A 23838-nucleotide genomic window follows, 5' to 3' on the forward strand; every position below is an offset into this window, starting at 1 on the left:
TACCAGATTTCCCCGGGCCACCACGTGACACAATTGGTAGTAATTCATTCAAATTACCCCTAATGAGTCAATATGGATAAATATCAACACAACATCGTGTTCAAATAGAAATAAATTTCTACCTCATACTTGGGATCGAACGCTAGCCCCTTCTAATGAAAGGCCAGGTCGAAACCAACCATGCCACGAGAGCCCATAAAAGGAAATCTGAACCTGACACTAATCTAGCTGTCCGAGGATTTACCTGGTGAGACATCAGTCTCTTTACCAGCGAGTTTTACCAGATTTCCCCGGGCCACCACGTGACACAATTGGTAGTAATTCATTCAAATTACCCCTAATGAGTCAATATGGATAAATATCAACACAACATCGTGTTCAAATAGTATGAGGTAGAAATTTATTTCTATTTGAACACGATGTTGTGTTGATATTTATCCATATTGACTCATTAGGGGTAATTTGAATGAATTACTACCAATTGTGTCACGTGGTGGCCCGGGGAAATCTGGTAAAACTCGCTGGTAAAGAGACTGATGTCTCACCAGGTAAATCCTCGGACAGCTAGATTAGTGTCAGGTTCAGATTTCCTTTTATGGGCTCTCGTGGCATGGTTGGTTTCGACCTGGCCTTTCATTAGAAGGGGCTAGCGTTCGATCCCAAGTATGAGGTAGAAATTTATTTCTATTTGAACACGATGTTGTGTTGATATTTATCCATATTGACTCATTAGGGGTAATTTGAATGAATTACTACCAATTGTGTCACGTGGTGGCCCGGGGAAATCTGGTAAAACTCGCTGGTAAAGAGACTGATGTCTCACCAGGTAAATCCTCGGACAGCTAGATTAGTGTCAGGTTCAGATTTCCTTTTATGGGCTCTCGTGGCATGGTTGGTTTCGACCTGGCCTTTCATTAGAAGGGGCTAGCGTTCGATCCCAAGTATGAGGTAGAAATTTATTTCTATTTGAACACGATGTTGTGTTGATATTTATCCATATTGACTCATTAGGGGTAATTTGAATGAATTACTACCAATTGTGTCACGTGGTGGCCCGGGGAAATCTGGTAAAACTCGCTGGTAAAGAGACTGATGTCTCACCAGGTTAATCCTCGGACAGCAAGATTAGTGTCAGGTTCAGATTTCCTTTTATGGGCTCTCGTGGCATGGTTGGTTTCGACCTGGCCTTTCATTAGAAGGGGCTAGCGTTCGATCCCAAGTATGAGGTAGAAATTTATTTCTATTTGAACACGATGTTGTGTTGATATTTATCCATATTGACTCATTAGGGGTAATTTGAATGAATTACTACCAATTGTGTCACGTGGTGGCCCGGGGAAATCTGGTAAAACTCGCTGGTAAAGAGACTGATGTCTCACCAGGTAAATCCTCGGACAGCTAGATTAGTGTCAGGTTCAGATTTCCTTTTATGGGCTCTCGTGGCATGGTTGGTTTCGACCTGGCCTTTCATTAGAAGGGGCTAGCGTTCGATCCCAAGTATGAGGTAGAAATTTATTTCTATTTGAACACGATGTTGTGTTGATATTTATCCATATTGACTCATTAGGGGTAATTTGAATGAATTACTACCAATTGTGTCACGTGGTGGCCCGGGGAAATCTGGTAAAACTCGCTGGTAAAGAGACTGATGTCTCACCAGGTAAATCCTCGGACAGCTAGATTAGTGTCAGGTTCAGATTTCCTTTTATGGGCTCTCGTGGCATGGTTGGTTTCGACCTGGCCTTTCATTAGAAGGGGCTAGCGTTCGATCCCAAGTATGAGGTAGAATATATATATATATATATATATATATATATATATATATATATATATATATATATATATATATATCTATTGACAGTCTCCAACCTTTGTGTTCATGTGTCGCATATATTATGAAAATATCTCCTTTCAGTAGTTCCTTATCATTTCTCATTTGAATTCCCTGGTCATCTTTGATGAAACAGCTTTAGCTCACCATTCTCATCTCAACGCCCACAGATACCCGATGTCTTTTCCCGATATTTTTCCAAAAGATGGTTACATTCCCTGCTTCCCTTATTTCCTGACTAAATTTTTCTATCATGCAACCGATATTTATCATACTTACTCCCAAATATCTGATAGAATCAACCCCTTTCTTCTCTACACTATCAAAAGAGAGAGAGGGGTCGTAGAGGGGGGCAGCGAGAGAGAGAGAGAGGTCTTGGTAGTACGTTAAGACATTTCAGGTTTATAGTAACGTTCATAACACCGTGTTTTCCATTTCCTTTCATTACCTTTTCTTGCACACATTTACCTTTCCATTTTTTCCTCTTGCAAGCAGTTTTGAAATCTTTCAATAGTTTCTAAAGTTTGTATTCGCTTTTCATTTCAGTTCTATATTACCTGCCAATATGACTCATTACATAATCCATTCTTGACTCCTCATTTTTATGCCACAAGTTTTCTCCATTGACTAATGTCTTATCTCGAGGTTTTGTATCATTTCAGTCATAAATATATTGAATGCCTATTAAGATCAAACTCTTTTCTTTCAAATGCATTTCTATGCTAATCAATCCCTCTTCCGTCTTCATGCTAAAACACATTTAGTTGCGACCACAGAGATTTATATTCCTTCTCAACAATCCATTTTCAGTATATTATAAATTTAGATATACCAGGAAGAATTGTCCTTAGTAAATATAGGTGTGGTACACACAAACTCCCCGTAGCAACTGAAAGATATTCTGGGCAGGAAAATCAGCACTTGGAGACTATGTAACAGCAATGAAGTTGGGAATGAATATCATTATGTTTTAGTTTGCTGTATGATTAAAGAAATAAGAGAGAGATGCCTAAAACCCTGCTATTATAGAAGACCCACCACGTTTAAATTCAATCTGCTCCTCAATACAAGTACTACTAGAGAATTGAAAAAACTTGCAAAGTTTGTTAATCTTCAGTATATTATGAATTTAGATATACCAGGAAGAATTGCCCTTAATAAATATAGGTGTGGTACACACAAACTCCCCGTAGCAACTGAAAGATATTCTGGGCAGGAAAATCAGCAACCTTAGAGACTATGTAACAGCCATGAAGTTGGGGATGAATATCATTATGTTTTAGTTTGTCCTATGATTAAAGAAATAAGAGAGAGATGCCTAAAACTCTACTATTGTAGAAGACCTACCACGTTTAAAGTCAATCTTCTCCTCAATACAAGTACTACTAGAGAATTGAAAAAACTTGCAAATATTGTTAACCTTATAATGTCTTTATTTTAGATTTTAGACTATCTAAATTTTCATTGTTCTGATATATTATTTTTGATGTTTATAATTTTCTTGGTCAGTGTACCTTTTATGCTTTAAATATGTCATTGCTAAATACAGTATATGTATACATAAATGTTGTTGTAATCTACTGGTCTCTTATTTATGCATTTTTGTGTAAAATTTATACTTTTGTGTCAATTTGTAATTTTCATATCCCAGAATGAGTCGAAAAAATTAAATTTGCCTTTGCTAAAAAAAAAAGAAGAAAACAATCATGACTTTGCAGTGTTCTTTCAGTCACTAATTGCACCCACTTTTTGACTGTCTATTTCAGCTCCATTCTGCTTCCTTCCTCCCTCTTGTGTCTGAATCTCTTGTCTTTTATTCCATAGTGTAACCGTGGGATTTCCCCCATTTGCATCAGTGTAGAATAATATACCCGGTGCCGGGTTTGAGCAATATTGCCCAAATTCTATAAATTAACTATAGACTGATACACTCTAACATTTTTTCCTGCATTTCATGTCTGCAATTTTATCATGAGCTCCATTTAGAATAATTATGTCACATGCAATTTTCGTTTAATGACAAACATCTTACATACTGGTTTTAAGATGACCACTTAATCCACAGATGCTTTTCTCCAATCAATCTTTGCAAATTTTCGTACTGTACAAATGCAGTTATTACCCGACACCTTCGATATATTAAAAATGGTATGATCTTATGGTAGTTAATCTACATCAATTTCACGGTTTTGCCAATATTCAAAGGAATTCTTATAATTCTCAATCAATTTAGACCTTACTTTTACAGAGCACTTAGAATACCATGCAACTAATCATGCCTTTTCCCTTTCCAAATGCTTGAATATAATCAAAAGTTCCCTCGTAAGGATTTTAACAATTCTAGTAATTGCTTCCTTTCTCTCCTCATTTGGGTCTCTGTCTCGTAGCTCTGCTCAACTTTTAAAAAATATTTAAAAAACTACTACTAAGTCTATCAACATAGTTCTGAATTCTCCTTAGTCAATATATCGTTATTTGCCTCTTTTATTTTATGGTCCTTTTGTATATTAACTTTCTCTAACAACCCTTTCATTTAGAACGTTTTTACTCCTCAAAGTATTTGCTGAGTTTCACCCAGTATTTTAAGTATTTGGCTCTTCCTTTGTCATTAACAGTTTATTCAGCCTCTTTTGCACAAAAGGCGATCATACATTTTATCATGCATCTTTATGTCAAACAATTTCTTGTCCTTCACTAAATTTCTCATTGCTTTATCTGATCACCAGCTCCTTTTTATGCCATCTTCCTACTCTCCTACACTCAAAACACTGCCTGTTGATTTTATGACTCTATGCTTCGAATTTGCATGTTCATCCTATTTCTCATCTATCTTATACTAAAGTGCAATTTTTCATTTATTCATATAAAACTGACTTGTATGGATTGTAGATGAAGTCACATTTTTGGCACTTCCTCAGATTTTATTTTTTTTTCTTTTCTCTTTAGGCTCCAACAGAAAACGGTCAGGTCTACTTCCAGCTACTTCTTTTGTCACCAGTTCATCAATCAACTACAGTCTATTTTATACTGGCTCATAATCCATCAAACTTTTCATCACCGTTCCATGTTTCATCAGTAGGTTGGTGAATGTCATTATTTTGAAATCGTATATTTTTCCCAAAATCATACTTTTTCAGTTACATTTCCAAACGACATTTTCTATCCTCAATTACCACATGTAGAACAGCTACCTAATTTCATTCTCCACACCTTGTCAAGCATAAATGCAGTGTCTCCAAAAATTCTATATTTTAGATTCTCTATCTCATTTGATTTTTTTTTTTTTTTGGGGGGGGAGGGCATCAAATTAACGTATTTGTGCTCTTTCCCCTATCACGCCAATCTTCCTAATTCTTTGCCCTTTTCAGTTCAGTTTCCTGCAATAGTAGTTAGGGTATGGGACAGCAAATATTCCATTTTCTGTAATCCCTCCACCTGAAACAGCAAAACTGCTTTTTAGTAATTATTTCACCATCTCACAGGGTTAGTAATTACCAATAATGTCTAGAAAAGGCACCCACCCCTGCTATATGGCGGCCAATTCGTCTTACCATGGGGTGCACTGCTCTTCACTAGTATTAATTAATCAATAGGATAGTATCATGCAGATTGTTCTGCTTATTACCATGACAGTAGCATTCCTTTCTATATTTACTTATCTGCCACACAGGATTGCTATTGGTCACAAGAGAAAGAAATTCAATAACCATTGAAGTGTCTTTCATCTCACAGTCAGTAAAGGGGTTCATACCAATTTTACCACTATGTATTTCTGTGTTTTAAGGTATGATGCATTAGTATCCAATGAAAAGTAATTACATCTTTACAAATGCTGTAGGAAATATTAATAATGAATTATAAGATACTGATTTTCAAAACCAATAGACTCTTTATACTCGAATCATTTTTATCGAGCTAAAGCTATCTTGAATTTCTGTTACAGATGATTTTGAGTATTTTCTTAGGGAAGACTTGTTAGAATATATACTTACTCTTAATGGATGAAGACAATTGTTATAGGGCCAATTAAGAGGTACACATTGAATATATTTTAATGGGCAGATTGATGAGAGCCATTTTACTTTGCAATTCTGGTGTGGGGTATTCGAAACCTTCGGGCTTTTTCAGTAGTTTGGAAGAGATTTCTATGATTAAGTATATTTATAAGTGAAAACAAAGTTAAGTTATTGTCGAAAAATAATTATGCAGAAATAACCATATTCAGGAATGAAAAAGGTTTTTGTCATATTTTGGAAATTAATATTGAAGAAATTAGTTTGTTTATTAGTAGAGAAATGTTTCATGGCGTTCACTTTCAATTATGAATAATGAACTAATTTTTAATTATTTAAAGTGTATTTTGAGGATTGGTGTTCTAATTTTACAAGTAAATATATTTGTTATTGATAAGGAGGTCCCAAAATTACATTTATAACTGATTATCAAGCTATAACTATGTAGGTAACAAAGGACTGTTTGTGTAGTCCATTAGGTTATCTTGTAAGGGATTTATTCTTGTCGTTGTTTTTTACTGCAGAAAGAGATGCAATATCCTTTGGCCGAAGTGATGTATTAGAAGATTCAGTTTCTAGTTTAGCAGGTGATAATGCTTCTTATCTTTTTAGATTCTTTACCGTTGATGGAAACAACTCTGATTCGATATGGCAGACAATAAATCACCATATGCTTCTGGAGATACTACAGTAGACAACCAGGAGGCAATGAAAAACCCAAGAGATGAAAGCCTTCATGGCATGTGGAAGATTTACTTTGAACACATTGACACCACAGAAAATCCTGAAGAAAAATCCTCGTCTTTTTGTGAAAGTTTATCCTTACAAAACAATGATGCAGAAGGGGATTCGGGAAATCAATCCTCTTTTTCTTCTATGCCCCTTACTTTTAGCAACAGTGATGCAACAAAGAACACAGGATTTACATTTTCTTCTCCGAAAAACTTGACTTTGAACAGTTGCCGTGCAATAAAAAATCAGGAAGCTAAATCAATGGTTGCTTCGGAAAATATTAATTTAGGTGAAAGTGACATTGTAATGAATTCAAAAAGTCCATCCATCTCTGGAGGTTTTACTTTTGCCAGCCATGATTCAGTGAAAAATAAAGAAGCTGTATCTTCATTAATTTCTGAAAGTTATATTTTTGGGAAAAGTGATGCAGTAAAGAATCGCGAGCTTGAATTCATGTCTTCGTTGGGAAGTTCTACTTTTTGCCACAGTGATGCAAAAACAATTCAAGGAGATAAATCTTCATCGGCACCTGGAAACTTTAGTTTCGATAACAGTGATTCAACCAAGATTCCGGGAGACAAGGCTTCATCTGCGCCTGGAAATATTAGTTTTGATAACAATGATTCAACCAAGAATCCGGGAGATAAGTCTTCATCTGCATCCATAAAATTTAGTTTTGATAACAATGATTCAACCAAGAATCTGGGAGATAAGTCTTCATCTGCATCTGGAAACTGTAGTATTGATAATAATGGTCCAACCAAGAATCCGAGAGATAAGTCTTCATCTGCATCTAGAAACTTTAGTCTTGATAACGATAATTCAACCAAGAATCCGAGAGATAACTATTCATCTGCATCTGGACACTGTAGTTTTGATAGCAATGGTTCAGTCAAGAATCTGGGAGATAAGTTTTCATCTGCATCTGGAAACTTTAGTTTTGATAACAATGGTTCAACCAAGAATCCGGGAGATAAGTCTTCATCTGCATTTAAAAACTTTAGTTTGGATACGGGAGATAAGTCTTCATCTACATCTGGAAACTTTAATTTTGATAACAAAGTTTCAACCAATAATCCAGGAGATAAGTCTTCATCTGCATCTGGAAACTTAAGTTTTGATAACAATGATTCAACCACGAATCCAGGAGATAGGTCTTCTTCTGCATCTGGTTACTTTAGTTTTGATATGGAAGATAAGTCTTCATCTGCATCGAGAAACTTTCGTTTTGATAACAATGATTCAACCAAGTATCCGAGAGATAAGTCTTCATCTGCATCTGGAAACTGTAGTTTTCATAACAATGGTTCAACCAAGAATCCGGGAGATAAGTCTTCCTCTGCATCTGGATACTCTAGTTTTGATATGGAAGATAAGTCTTCATCTGCATCTGGATACTTTAGTTTTGATAACAATGGTTCAACCAAGAATCCCGGAGATAAATCTTCATCTGCATTTAGAGACTTTAGTTTTGATACAGGAGATAAGTCTTCATCTGCATCTGGATACTTTAGTTTTGATAACAATGGTTCAACCAAGAATTTGGGAGATAAGTCATCATATGCATCTAGAAACTTTAGTTCTGATACGGAAGATAAGTCTTCATCTGCATCTGTAAACTTTAGTTTAGATAACAATGGTTCAACGAAGAATCCGGGAGATAAGTCTTCATCTGCATCTAGTAACTGTAGTTTTGATAACATTGATTCAACCAAGAAACCGGGAGATAAGTCTTCATCTGCATCTGTAAACTTTAGTTTTGATAACAATGGTTCAACCAAGAATCCGGGAGATAAGTCTTCATCTGCATCTGAAAACTTTAGTTTTGATAACAATGGTTCAACCAAGAATCCGGGAGATAAGTCTTCATCTGCATCTAGAAACTTTAGTTTTGTTAACAATGATTCAACCAAGAATCCGGGAGATAAATCTTCCTCTGTATCTGGAAACTGTAGTTTTGATAACAATGGTTCAACCAAGAATCCGGGAGATAAGTCTTCATCTACATCTAGAAACTTAAGTTTTGATAACATTGATTCAACCAAGAATCCGGGAGATAAGTCTAAATTTACATCTGGAAACTTTAGTTTTGATAACAATGGTTCAACCAAGAATTCGAGAGATAAGTCTTCATCTGCATCTAGAAACGTTAGCATTGATACGGGAGATAAGTCTTCATCTGCATCTGGAAACATTAGTATTGATACGGGAGATAAATCTTCATCTGCACCTAGAAATATTAGTTTTGATACGGGAGATAAGTGCTCATCTTCATCTGGAAACTTTAGTTTTGATAACAAAGGTTCAACCAAGAATCCGGGATATAAGTGTTCATCTGCTACTAGAAACTGTAGTTTTGATAACAAAGGTTCAACCATGAATCCGGGAGATGAGTCTTCATCTGCATTTAGAAACTTTAGTTTTGATACGGGAGATACGTCTTCATCTTCATCTGCAAACTTCAGTTTTGATAAAAAAGGTTCAACCAAGAAACCGGGAGATACGTCTTCTTCTGCATCTGGTAGTTCTGATAACAATGGTTCAACCAAGAAACCGGGAGATACGTCTTCTTCTGCATCTGGAAACTTTAGTTCTGATAACAATGGTTCAACCAAGAATCCGGGAGATAAGTCTTCTGCATCTGGAAACTTTAGTTTTGATATGGGAGATAAGTCTTTATCTGCATCTAGAAACTTTACTTTTGATAACAATGGTACAACCAAGAATCCGGGAGATAAGTCTTCATCTGCATCTGGAAACTTTACATTTAATAACAATGATTTGAACAAGATTCCGGGAGATAATTCTTCATTTGCATCTGTAAACTTTAGTTTCGATAACAATGGTTCAATCAAGAATCCGAGAGATATGTCTTCTTCTGCATCTAGAAACTTTAATTTTGACAACAATAATTTAACCAAGAATCAGGGAGATAAGTCTTCATCTTCAGCTGTAAACTTTAGGTTTAATAACAATGATTTGAATAAGAATCCGGGAGATAAATCTTCATCGATGTCTGAAAATATTACTTTTGGTCAAAGTGATACAGTGAATACTCAAGGAGTTAAAGCCATATCGGCTTCGGATACTTTTGCTTTAATCAACATCGAGACAATAAAGAACTCTAAGGTTGAAGGCCCTTCAGTTTCGGGAGGCTCAACTGAAATCAGAAAAGTTGCAGCGAAGAATCCAGAAGATGAATCCTCTTCCGTGCCTGAAAGGTTTAGCTTTGATGAAATTGAAACAACAGGGAATCCATTTTCCATTGTAACAAGAAAGCCTTCTTTCTATGTCTCATTTGAAAGAGTTGGAGTAATGAATCCAAATTTGAATATGGAAGGAGGTGAGTCTCGTTTTTTTAAAGTTCTATTTAGCAGCAATAAAGAATAAAGAAATAAGAAAATTAAAAGCGTAAATGGAAACCCCATGTGTTTTGCATGAAGATTCCTTTTTTGTTAGTGAGGAAATAAAGACCATAAAGCTGCGAGTAAGATACTCTCTCTCTCTCTCTCTCTCTCTCTCTCTCTCTCTCTCTCTCTCTCTCTCTCTCTCTCTCTCTCTCTCTCTCTCTCTCTCTAACGAATTTAATTAGAATAAAGATATAATTAGGCTCAATCAAGATAAAGCTGTCTTATGATCCCTGTATTGCCTTGGTTTATTTTCTTTTCATCTCCGTGGGTTGTTTTAAATCAGGCTTTTCATATTTTACTATTATGATTAAATTTTAATTATATCCAATTGTGCTTTAATCAACCATTGTTTGCTATAATGTTTCTATAATGTTTGACCACTTTTAGAATTATTCAAAAACCCAGAAAGGATCACATCAGAAAAAAAAACTATTTCCTTCTTTTCAAGGGTCTGGAAAAAAACTGCAAGAAAATGTAAAGACGCACAGTTCCTGGTCTAAGAGATTTCCAAAAGATAAAGCTCTATTGGATGGAAGGAAATTTTCAAACGAGGTAACAAAAATGACGTTTTATTAGTACTTTCTGATTTTTATACATTCAGGGAAGCCCGATTACTAATCAAAAACATGTTATATTCTAAAAACATGATTGATATTATATCGAAGTTCTACTTACTGTAGAACTTCGAGTTCCCAAAACATCAAAACAGAGTATTCTTTATCCTCCACATAAATTGCCTAATATATTTCTGAGTTGATACCTTGTGAAAACAAGATATCTTTGATACATTCAGAACTGCCAATGGTATGGTTTTCTTAAAACATGTATGTATTTCAAATATATTAAAGTATAGTTTCCAAATAAAGTATTACATTGAGTTAACTAAAAAACAAACTTCAAGACTTGTAACCAACACCATTTCTTTTTGTTTATAGATCTTCATTCCCAGATGTAATACAGAAAAGCCTGATAGCCCTGGAAGACTCCCAACTTTGTCAGAAGTTCAGTTGCAGGGAAAACAAATAACATGCAAAGAGACTAAGACGCCAAAGGTTGAAGCTCGCCGAAAATCTCATAAAATTCCAACAGCAGGGTCATTAGCCAGAACTATTTCCTATTACCCTACATTTTCTGCCAAAATTTCAGATCTAGAAGTACACTATGGCCTCAGTCCAACATCAGTCCACCATATTGCATCTGTCCATCCCCATGTCTTTAATCTCAATAAAGAGTTAATCACATTGGAACCTCAGGTCCCTTTTTGTTTAGATCATTTATCAGAGAAAGGTTGCCATGATCCTTCAATCTGCAAAAAGATTCATATATGCCCTGCATACATAAGTGGCACATGCATCGAGAAACACTGTTACTTGGGACATCTTTGGCACACTAACCATAATATTTTTATCCTTAAATCTTTCTTTATTGCAAAGTTATCTTCTTTTCAGTTATCAAAGCTCTTTCAAACACAGGGAAAAGTTAACAGATCATCCTATTCTCTGAAGATATGCAATCGGTATAATACATTTTCTTGTGCAAATATGGACTGTAAGGAACTTCATATTTGTTTAGACTTTGTACTTGGAATGACAAAATGTAAATATTATTATTGCTTACTCAATCATGATATTCTAAATTCACAATGCAAACATATTCTCAAAACGAACGGTATCTCAATTAATGAATCTGCCAGGGATGTAGTGTTGGCACTGCACAAAGCTATCCCATCTTTGAAATAAAAGATAACTTGCCCTTCCAGACATGATTTGTATGCAAAGCACCCACAGACTGATGGGTCACACCATTACGAAGGTGATGTCTAAATCCCTGAAATTTGTTATTACTCTGTGAATAGCCACTGCAGAAATGAAGAAAGCGAATGCCCTCGACTCCATTCATTACAGCATTATCACCGGCAAGTAAAAAAAGATATTGCGTAGTTTAATTTGAGGCATTCACAATTATTAACCTTAGAAATTAGTTACATTGGTCACGACATATGCCATGCAGTTTTCAATGACCCAAAGAAATTCTTCCACAACAACAAAAACTTTTCATCAGAATATAATGCACAGAGAGCATTCCTAACAGTTATATTGAAGCATCAACCTTTTACTGGTATTTTTGGGATCAAATCAAAATTTGGGTGAGGTATGGAGAGTGTGATATCAGTTTGCATTCTGAAAATCCCATTTCCAGTGATTTTATTGAAAAAAATATATAAGAAACATCAACAAAATCCAATTGTATCTAAAACATCAGTATTCAATTATATATTGGATCCAAAAACCATAGAGCAAACTAACCAAAACACTATTGTAAGTCAAGATATACAGAGGCGAACTCTACCTCATTTGAAAGAAAGGACAGATTTTCCTCCAGTTTGGAATGTAATGCCACTTGGAGAGAGGCTTCTACGAGTTATATTGCCCAAATGGTCATTAGATTACTGAAAGGCCAATTTTAAGTATAACAAGTAAAAAGAATCGAACGAATTCAAAATCCGTTTCGCTGGTGCGCCCTGATCAACAAAGTCAAGGAGATGACTGCCATTTATGGTGATGCCTCCAAAGTTAATGTATGGCAGCCTTTCCATGGAACAAAGCCCGGCGTGTTCAAGAGCATTTGTCTTGAAAACTTTGATTGGAGTCTTCATGATAGCAATGTTGGGCAAAAGTTTGGTCTAGGGACACATTTCTCAACCGGTGCTAAGTATGCTTATAATTATTGCCATGCTGATGGAAATGGCTTGGAATAATTGCTTATAGCAAAAGTAATTGTTGGTTCAGTTACAAAAGGGAATTCTTCTATCACTCGTCAAATAAAGAATGCTGCTACAAGGGTGAATTTCGATTCCATTGCTGATAGTGTTCCTAATTTTAAAATACTTGTTAAGTATGACAAACAAGAGGACTACCCTAAGTATGTAATATATTTAATTTCTAACAATCAATGTTTCTACATTTGTTCTATATAGTTGTATATTTGGCTGAAATTACGATATTGATATTGACATACATTATCTGCATAACGTTGTAGATCACTTCTGTTGATGGCTGAATTTGTAATATTGATATATACATAGATATAAATACACTTTTGTCACTAAAACTAAGAAGTTTCACTGGATTAAATGCTTTGTATCCTAAGGGTGATAAGAATTTTGATATCTTTTAACAAATTCAATTGAGGAAAAAAACATAGTTAAAAGTGGCTAAAATATTGCATTAGAGGTACAGTACAATGAAACAAATGGTTACTCAGATCTTTTTGAATAACCAAATAAATAATTAACAGGTCTCTCTTTTTTAGTTTTCCATGATGCCTTTTGCTAATGAGATGCATATAATCATAGAACGCTATAAATTTCCCTTCATAGTTTTTTATCATAAGGAATAATCAAGATGATGTGAAGGTGTTTGTTAAAAAGCATGCCCTTGGAAAACTTCTATCATGCATCCGATTGGAGGAAGCATACGTAAAATCTTCCGTTTTGTATGCTTAGACAGAAGGCTCTGCATCATCAAAATTCCTTGTGCTACTTCAAAATTCATGTCTTGCGCACAAATTTTGCTTCCCTAATTGAAATGTCTTCTGATTTTACATATCTCCCAGCAATCTGTCTCCCTCCTCTCTCATATCACATAAAGTAATTTCATTTCATAATAAATAATTATGTCCAAGAAATTTTACAACTGAAAAGGTTTAGCTTTGACTACAATCAACTCAAAGTTGTCATGAAATAACCCTATCCTGTTACAATGAAGGATTAAAAAAGTTGGTCCACTATCATTTCTTTGTATTTTTTTTATAAACTCATCCGCAAATTTATGTGAATTAAATGGCTACCTGACGCACTGGCAAATTAAGAAAGATGTACTCTTATAACTGGTTTATCATTTCCGATCTGTGATATTAAGAAGGATTTGTTTGTCAATCAGTTTATGGAGTTGGAGACTAGCATCACGTTTTTCTCTTCATTTATCGTAAAATGTGCTAACAGCTTACTTACTATGTTATTAGATTTTTCAAGGTAGAAAACAGTTCTTTTCACATATGTTCGATAATCTGTAGTCACACTTCATTAGCTATACTGTATATTGAAGTAGTAGTTTATGAAAAGTCAATTACCACAATATTTTTATAACTCTTATATTATTATTATTATTATTATTATTATTATCATTATTATTATTATTACTAGCCAAGCTACAACCCTAGTTGGAAAAGCAAGATGCTATAAGCCCAAGGGCTCCAATAGGGAAAAATAGCACAGTGATGAAAGGAAATAAGGAAATAAATAAATGATGAGAATAAATTAACAATAAATCATTCTAAAAACAGTAACAACGTCAAAACAGATATGTCATATATAAACTATAAAAAGACTTATGTCAGCCTGGTCGACATAAAAACATTTGCTCCAACTTTGAACTTCTGAAGTTCTACTGATTCAACTACCCGATTAGGAAGATCATTCCACAACTTGGTAAAAGCTGGAATAAAACTTCTAGAATACTGTGTAGTATTGAGCCTCATGATGGAGAAGGCCTGGCTATTAGAATTAACTGCCTGCCTAGTATTACGAACAAGACAGAATTGTCCAGGGAGATCTGAATGTATAGGACGGTCAGAGTTATGAAAAATCTTATGCAACATACATAATGAACTAATTGAACGACGGTGCCAAAGATTAATATCTAGATCAGGAATAAGAAATTTAATAGACCGTAAGTTTCTGTCCAACAAATTAAGATGAGAATCAGCAGCTGAACACCAGACAGGAGAAAAGTACTCGAAACAAGGTAGAATGAAAGAATTAAAACACTTCAGAATAGATTGAACACCGAAAATCTTGTAAGACTTTCTCAATAAGTCAATTTTTTGTGCAATTGAAGAAGACACAGACCTAATGTGTTTCTCAAAAGTAAATTTGCTGTCGAGTATCACACCTAAAATTTTAAAAGAGTCATACAAATTTAAAGAAACATTATCAATACTGAGATCCGGATGTTTAGGAGCCACCTTCCTTGACCTACTTACAATCATACTCTGAGTTTTATATTAGTTTTATATTTGGCCAATCTTTGGGCAAAATTCCTGAATGCTTATACTTAAGCAATGGGAATTCTTAAATATACAGATAGTGTGCCACAACGACCATGATGTTTTAGATTTTAGGTCAAATACAGAAAGGTCTGGATTTTGGTCATTGACTACATTAATTCAGTCTCTGGTATTACTCAGAATAGTGTTCTTGTCGAACAACTAATTTTTGAAAAATGTGTACTCTTTGTGTTTTGACCTTGAAAACAGTCTTACTGATCTCCATATAATGATAATCTATTTACAGTTTGGCGGGATACTGAACTCATGATTTACTTCAGTAAAACCCTTTTTTGGATAATCCAGTGAGCTTCTTAAGTTGTATGAATGGATATTCGGTATGAAGATTGAATACCAGAAGACAACATGACTAAAACCAAATTCCCACAAAGAATTATATAAAGAATCAAAACTTTCAAACAACAGCCTTGCTTAACAATAGAGTTTGGAAGTCTAGAAGAATTAAATCTTCACATATCTGCGCCAAAGAGCTAAATGGCTCTTATTATGAATATATGGAACATGAGGAGTAAATACTATGAATTTTATTTGCAATCCATGCTGGGAAAGAGGAGAGGGCCGGTTGAAGAAAAGACTTTTATGGTGAAATGAACAGACTCTCTGGTATTGAGATTTGTAAATAACCCTGAACAAAAACATAAATAAAAACAAACTCTTGAACAATAATGTGTTGAATAAGACCGGTTATACATGATCCAGTCAAGGACTAGAACCTCCCGAAATATACACAGTTGAGTATCTATAATAATTGAACAGAAAGAAGCACATTCATTTATCTACCCAGTGAAAATAGGAAGTAATTTTAGGGCACTTCACTGGTAAAGTCTCGTTTTTGCAAGTAGTAGAGCTGGTTCTTAGGTTAATTTACTTTCTAAAAATCTCTGAAAACGACTGGTGAATCTTAGGAATCGAGATTGGCTCGGAGGGGAATAGCCACCATGAAGAGGTTCCCAGTATATTTTATTCATTGACTGAGAGATCGTCCACCAGATTGTTCATAACATAATAAAATTTATATAATCTTGTTTCATACATGGTGACAGGGAGACACTCATCCAGCCGTTTTGATTGCAGGATCAAACCTTATCATTTTTGCTGTATTCCTATGACTATGCAGTATATGTTGAATCAGCATGAACAACAGCTGTGGCCCAACGTGAGTGAACCTTAATTGAAATGATTGACAATAATTTTTTTTATTCTCGTCTGCTTTTGCTCTGATTATCTCGCAGATGGATGGTTTTCATTTACTGAAAATATACAAAGTTCTACATTTTCGTTTACAAATATTACGTGAGGTCCCATACTCAAGGTAATAATTCTGATAGTGAATTCTCGGCTTATCATTCCTATAAAATAACGTAAGTATGATACAGTGATTATCAGTTTATCATGCATAGCGAGAAAAAAAATTAATTCTCAAGAAAAACATCAATAAACGAATCAAATGAAATAATATTTACTACTACAAAATCTGAGATACTTTGCTTACAACAAATTAGTACATAAAACGAATCAGATCTGATCAAAGTTAAGGGAAAAAGAACCATGAATTAGAACGTGTCATATTACCATCATAATAGGCATATACATCACAACCTATGTCAAGCCAATCTTTAGAAGTAGGTATTATTACCACTAATATATTACAAAATTTGATACATAAGAGAAAACTTCCGAGCTTTGAGAATAATACGCAACTCCCAGACAATAATATATATGAACATTGAATATCTAAAAGGTCTCGTTACGTTACACTCAAAACAAAAACTATACGTAACTGTTACTCCTATGTCCTTAGGCTTGCACAAGGGTACCGAATGGTTAAGCAAAAATAAATACACTTCACTGTTTAACCTAATCTCACAGGACCAGTCAAAAAACTAATTACTTTTAGTAATATGCCTGTACTCACATATACATGGTACTTCTTATAACTTAAACCACAGAAATTCCAATATTTGAACAAACACCATTCACATTTGAGAGAAAACACTATGCAAGTTTGAGAGGAAACGCTATGCACGTTTGAGAGGAAACACTATGCACATTGGAGAGGAAATACATAGTGGCTGGATAGATGCTGGTGAGAGGACTGGCGGGAGCACAGATCTTGTGTGGTGTCAGACTGGATCTCTCGTCCCTTTGCATTGCTAGGCTCTTATAAATCAACTTAATTCATTATGAAATATTCCAGTTCAACCTTCTGGAAGCATAGGGGCATGGTCTAGCGGCATCAAGGTTGCCAACTTGGCATTTTGAAGAAGGGAACTATCATTGCTAGACATAAACGCTCTAAGCTGAGCATACTTATTCCAAGTCGAATCTGATCTATTACCCTTCCAAAGATGATAAGCCTCCTGCCTCTCCAACTGAGCATGTCTATAATCATCATTGGACCAGGGTTTGTATTTCACTCAGTACATTAGCACACGAAAAGGGATACGCCTCTAAATTATGTTGACTAGATTCTCATTCAAAGGATCAAGAGGAACAACACTTTTATACAATTGTGACCAATTAAAGCCCAAAAGATCACTCAAAATGCCATTGCTGTCTGCTTAAGATTTTATATAAATCTTACATGAGTATGATACATCAGGGACAGGCTGCTTAGTCTTCACCACTAATGAAATCAAGGCATGATCAGATGTTCCAACTGGAGAAGCAACCTTACTTATTATAACACCAGGGGAGTCGGTGTATACGAGGTCCAAGCAGTTACTAGACCTATGAGTAGCTTCACTTATGATTAGTTCACAGCCTGATTCAGAGGCAAAGTCCAATCCTCTTAAGCTATGGCGATCAGTGGGAGGAACAGAATTTAACCACTCCCTATGGTTGGCATTGAGATCACCAACAATAACAAAAGAGTCCTTTTTATCATCTTGTTTCTTACTCTTAATGGTAAGAAGACAGTTGAAAACAGAATCATCCATATCTGGATTCCGGTAGATCGAACATTAGTAGAAGTTGTTATGCCTTCCACAAACTTTTATTACATGAATATCATAGCATCCACATTCTTGCAGGATTTATGAGAAGCAGTGTATTCAGTCCTAATATATACCGGAATCCTGATTCAAAATTATTGGCTTCTTGAAAATAGTTATATGTAGCTCCAATGAGTGCCTCATATTAGAAACCAAAGTTTCTGAGCCTGAATATCATACTGTCTGGAAGCAACTGTAAGGTCTTGAAAGTTTGCATGCAGACCAAGAATATTGCAATACAATACACGACACTGACGAAATCTAGGACGTGCTGGTCAAGGATTTCGCTCAATTTCTCCAGACAGGATAAGAATTAATGGCAATAAAAGAAAAAAAAAGATGCATAATTCTAGAAAAAAAAAAAATTACGCTTCGACACCTATTTCTTATTTTTTATTAAATGCAATATTTTTATCTAAAGAAGATTTATCAAAGAAACTTATTACATCTTTGAATATATTAACTTGAGACAATTCAATTTCATAAATTGATGACTTGATGCAATCTTGACCTGTTGGCAAAATTTCCCTATGAGCTGCACTATATATCTTTCTCGTAATAGATATCTGAGATATAAAGGCATCAGAAGGTGCATGTTGTCCGCCTCTACTGATTGTGCTCAGCCAAGAAGTTTAATTCATTGCATTCTGATGCTTTTTTTTTTCATAAAATTTCTTGAAAATATACCGAGCAATGTAGGGAAGAGAGACTTCTTCAATTACGTCAAAAATTTACCTTTTAAAGTTAGCCTACCTCTTCTCAGTCAGTCAGTTCGTCTCCAAAATCATAAATTATACCTTCCTTAACAGTTTCAAGTTCATTGGTGATCATTTTTAAACAAAATGTTACTCAATTACATTTCTATCGACTTCTTGCTCAGGGTTTTGTTTTTTCCCTAGCAAATGACAGCTGCTCATTAATTACGTCTAATTCTTGCTCACATTCAGTTGGAGTATTTTTTTTACTTGACTGTGTAATTTTTTCCTAAATTAATACTTTCTTAAACAAAACTTGAAACTCTCCGAATTAGAATTGTCATGTGGGTCATTCAATTGACGCATGCACGAGAAAAGTGTTTCAAGAGATCTTGATTTAATTGTATCGTAGATATGAATTTTAACACTATAATTTATTAAACACTTCATTGGGATCTATACGAGACGTAGATGACAGAATTACTCATTTTAAATTCATACTGGCAATTTATATTGCGAGTTTTCACCTTTCATGGTTTTCATGGTATAATTCCTTTTCTGCTAAAGTTATTTTCTGCTCATGATTTATCCCAAAAGCATTTCGTGAATTTACCACAAAACCGTATCGTTTATGTATAATGCTGTGAACAATGGTGTAATATGTTAATATGATAACAACTGTAATTTAGAGGAGCCTAGAACGATCAAGATACAAATCATTGTGTTATTCATTGTCTGACACATGTATTTTAGATCGATAAGATGTCAATTTGTTAATGATACTAACTCATGTCACCTGATTTGATCACAAAATAAATAGTGAATTCAACACTGCCGTATCAGTCAATCCAAAACATGTTGTATATATATATATATATATATATATATATATATATATATATATATATATATATATATATATATATATATACAGAGAGAGAGAGAGAGAGAGAGAGAGAGAGAGAGAGAGAGAGAGAGAGAGAGAGAGAGAGAGAGAGAGAGACTATAGTGCGTGTACATTTCTATTTACGTATTTAGCCGTTATTTTTAACAGGTCACGTACACTGGTGTATATGCATGTGTGTGCGTGTATGTCAGAGTTAAAAAAATAATAATATTACGGACTAGTGTGTTTACGTGTGTATCAGTCGGTAGACCGTATTATTCTTGTTGGCTTTATTTTTTTCTTTTATCCTTCAGCATGAATGACAATGTTCGCGTGATAAGTAGAGACTAGAGTCACATGGTAACCGACAATAACACCATGATACTTAATTTAAAGGCGTCAGTAGTATATACCAGGATTTATAGTGTATTCTATTAATCCTGGTATATACTTTGGTGGTCTATATCCTCGTACAGAACGTGTCCAAGCATCGGGCCCTAAACGGAAATGCGTCACGCCACATGCTATCTATGTAGATTGAATTTTCGTGAGCAGTCGCCATCTCGTCTTATTTGTGCGCTTTTATAGTTGGTCGACATTATTATCTGAAGAGCTGGAATAGTTTGTAGCGTATCGATTCAAATGGTAGACATATAATGAGCTCCCGACTCGTGACCTTTTTGCTTACACCTGCCCGAGACGGCCGACATCACTTTAGTAATTTAACCACTTTGACGCGCACGTCTTTTCTCTCTTCTTCTCTTTGGTTCAAGGGAGGGGTTTTCCGGTCTTCTTTCTTATCTTTGTTATCTAAGCGTCAAGGAGGTTGGTCGTAGCCTTTTAACGCCTTCTGTCCCAGTGAAACCTTGATAAGTGAGTGTTTGCCAGTCCATGTCTCGGTAAGTCTACAATGCCTCACATTTTCAAAGGTTTGGTTTCTAGAAATAGTGAGTGCAATCTGCCATACAACAGACTACAAAGATATTTCGTCAAAGTATGTAGTTTTGCTTGTGCCAATGTTATAAAAATACTGGTGGAAACACAACAAGGAAATTTAGAGAATTGCTGTACGATTTTCGACAATTCAAAAGAGTATATATATATATATATATATATATATATATATATATATATATATATATATATGTATATATATATATATATATATATATATATATATATATATATATATATATATATGTATATATATATATATATATATATATATATATATATATATATATATATGTATACAGGTATATATATATATATATATATATATATATATATATATATATATATATATATATATATATTATTACTAGCTAAGCTACAACCATAATTGGAAAAGCAAGATGCTATAAGCCCAAGGCCTCCAATAGAGAGAAATAGCCCAGTGAGGAAAGAAAATAAGGAAATAAATAAATGATATAAGAAGATAAGAAAATTTTAAATAAAATATTTAACGAACATTAACAACATTAAAACATATATTCCATAAATAAACTATAAAAGGACTCATGTAAGCCTGTTCAACTTAATAACATTTGCTGCGAGATTGAACTTTTGAAGTTCTACTGATTCAACTACCTGATTAGAAAGATCATTCCACAACTTGGTCACTGCTGGAATGAAACTTCCAGAGTACTGTGTAGTATGGAGCCTCATGATGGAGATCACCTGACTATTGGAATTAACTGCATACCTAGTATTACGAACAGGATGAAACTGCCCGGGAAGATCAGAATGTAGTGGGTGGTTAGATTTATGGAAAATGTTATGCAACATACATAATGAACCAATTGAACGATGGTGCCAGAGATTAATATCTAGATCAGGAATAAGAAAGTTCCTGTCCAACATATTAAAAGGAGAATCAGCAGCTGAAGACCAAACCGGAGAACAATACTCGAAACAAGGTAAAATGAAAGAATTAAAACACTTCTTCATAATAGATTGATCACCAAAAATCTTGAAAGACTTTCTCAATAAGCCAATGTTTTGTGCAATTGAAGAAGACACAGACTTAATGTGTTTCTCAAAAGTAAATTTTAAAAAGAGTCATACAACATAGAAGAAACTTTATCAATACTGAGATCCGGATGTTGAGGCTTCACAGTCCTTGACCTACTTACAATCATACTTTGAGTTTTGTTAGAATTAAATTTCATACCCCATAATTTGCACCATGCACCAATTTTAGCTATATCTCTATTGAGGGATTCAGCAATCTCAGATCTACATTCAGGAGATGGAATTGATGCAAAGAGAGTGGCATCATCTGCATATGCAACAAGCTTGTTTTCTAGACCAAACCACATGTCAAGTGTATATAGTATCAAAAGTAATGGACCAAGGAACACCAGATATCACATTAATATACTCGCTATGGTGCCCATCAACAACAACTCTTTGCGATCTATTGCTTAAAAATTCAATAATGATGCTAAGAAACGACCCACCCTCTCCCAGCTGTTTGAGTTGGAAAACAAGGGCCTCATAAGTAACACGGTCAAATGCAGCTCTAAAATCTAGGCCAATCATTCGAACTTCATGACAACAATCAAGGGATTTCTGTACGGCATTGGAGATTGTAAGAAGGGCATCACATGCTCCAAGGCCTTTACGAAAACCAAATTGCAAACTAAGGAACAGATGATTACCTTCAGCAAACCTATTCAGACGTTTTGCCAAAACCCTTTCAAAAACTTTATATAATATGGGAGTTATGGAAATTGAGCAGTAATCAGTTGGACTTGTGCTACCACAAACAAATTTACATAGTGGAGTAACATTACCAATTCCCCAAAAAGTGCTAGAAGCTCCTTTTCTTGCTAACTTGGGCAAAATTAGAGATAACTTTGGAGCTAAGAAATCTGCAGTCTTTACAAAAAACAAAGCAAAAATACCATTTGGGTCTACACCTCCATAAGCATCAAGGTCCATCATGAGAGCTTTAATTTCACGAGAACGAAAAGCTAAACTAGTTAGTTTAACCTCAGGAAAACAGGAATGAGGACGTTCGAGTTTCTTATTACTCTGCTTGCTGTCAAACACATCTGCCAAAAGGGTTGCGTTTTCCTTTGGACAATGAGCGACAGAGCCATCTGGTTTAAATAAAGGAGGAACTGTTGCATCTACACCAAAGAGTGCAGATTTAAGGGTAGACCACCACTTATGCTCCTGGGTTATACCAGAAAGGGTTTCTTTTGTGGTTAGATTGTATTCTTTTTCAGTTGAAGCATAAACTCTCTGAGCAAAAGCTTTAAGCTAAGTATAGTTATTCCAGGTCAAATCTGATCTGTTACCCTTCCAAAGATGATAGGCCTCCTGCTTCTCCAAATAAGCACATCTATAAACATCACTGAACCATAGTTTGTCCTTCACTCAGTACATTAGTACACTAGAGGGGATACGCCTATCAATTATGTTAACTAGATTCTCATTCAAAGGGACTTCAGGATCAACACTACTATACAATTGTGACCAATTCAAGCCCAAAAGATCATGCAAAATCCCATTCCAGTCTGCTTGAGATTATATTATAAATCTTACATGAGTAGGATATTTCAGGGACAGACTGCTCAGTTTTCACTACTAATGAAATCGAGGCATGATCAGATGTCCCAACTGGAGAACCAACCTTTCTTGTTATAACGCCAGGTTAGTTGGTGTATATGAGGTCCAAGCTGGTACCAGACCTATGAGGAGTTTCACTTATGATTTTCTCACAGCCTGAATCAGAGGCAAAGTGCAAAGCTCTTAAGCTATAGCGATCAGTGGGAGAAACTGAATTTAACCACTCCCTATTGTGAGCATTGAAATCACCAACAAAGACAAAAGAGGCCTTTCTATCATCTTCTTGTATCTTACCCATAAAGGTAAGAAGTCAAAGACAGAATCATCTATGTCAGGATTCCGGTAGATCGAACACAAATAGAAGTTGTTATGCCTGCCACAAACTTTTATGACCAGAATCTCATGACATCCAAATTCATAGCAGGACTTATGAGAAGCAGGATACTCAGTCCTAATAAACACCGCCATTCCCTTGGCCCTAGGGATGGCATCGCGTTTCAACATTATTGGCTTCTTAAAACCAGTTATAAGGTGTTCAGATGAGTGCCTCATATTAGAAACCAAAGTTTCTG

General features: G+C 35.0%; 1 protein-coding gene across 1 annotated transcript in view; it reads left to right on the forward strand.

Moving 5' to 3' along the window:
• Window positions 1-23838, forward strand: part of LOC137627256 (serine-rich adhesin for platelets-like) — a 91468-nt gene that overhangs the window by 49233 nt on the left and 18397 nt on the right. The window contains 4 exon segments of the mRNA XM_068358337.1: window positions 4778-4910; window positions 6457-9919; window positions 10435-10538; window positions 10922-11901. Of these exon segments, the coding sequence (XP_068214438.1) occupies window positions 6493-9919; window positions 10435-10538; window positions 10922-11901 (4511 nt within the window). The 5' untranslated portion in view covers window positions 4778-4910; window positions 6457-6492.

The sequence above is a fragment of the Palaemon carinicauda genome, chromosome 35, assembly GCF_036898095.1.
Source record: "Palaemon carinicauda isolate YSFRI2023 chromosome 35, ASM3689809v2, whole genome shotgun sequence".
In the NCBI taxonomy this organism is placed as follows: Eukaryota; Metazoa; Arthropoda; class Malacostraca; order Decapoda; family Palaemonidae; genus Palaemon; species Palaemon carinicauda.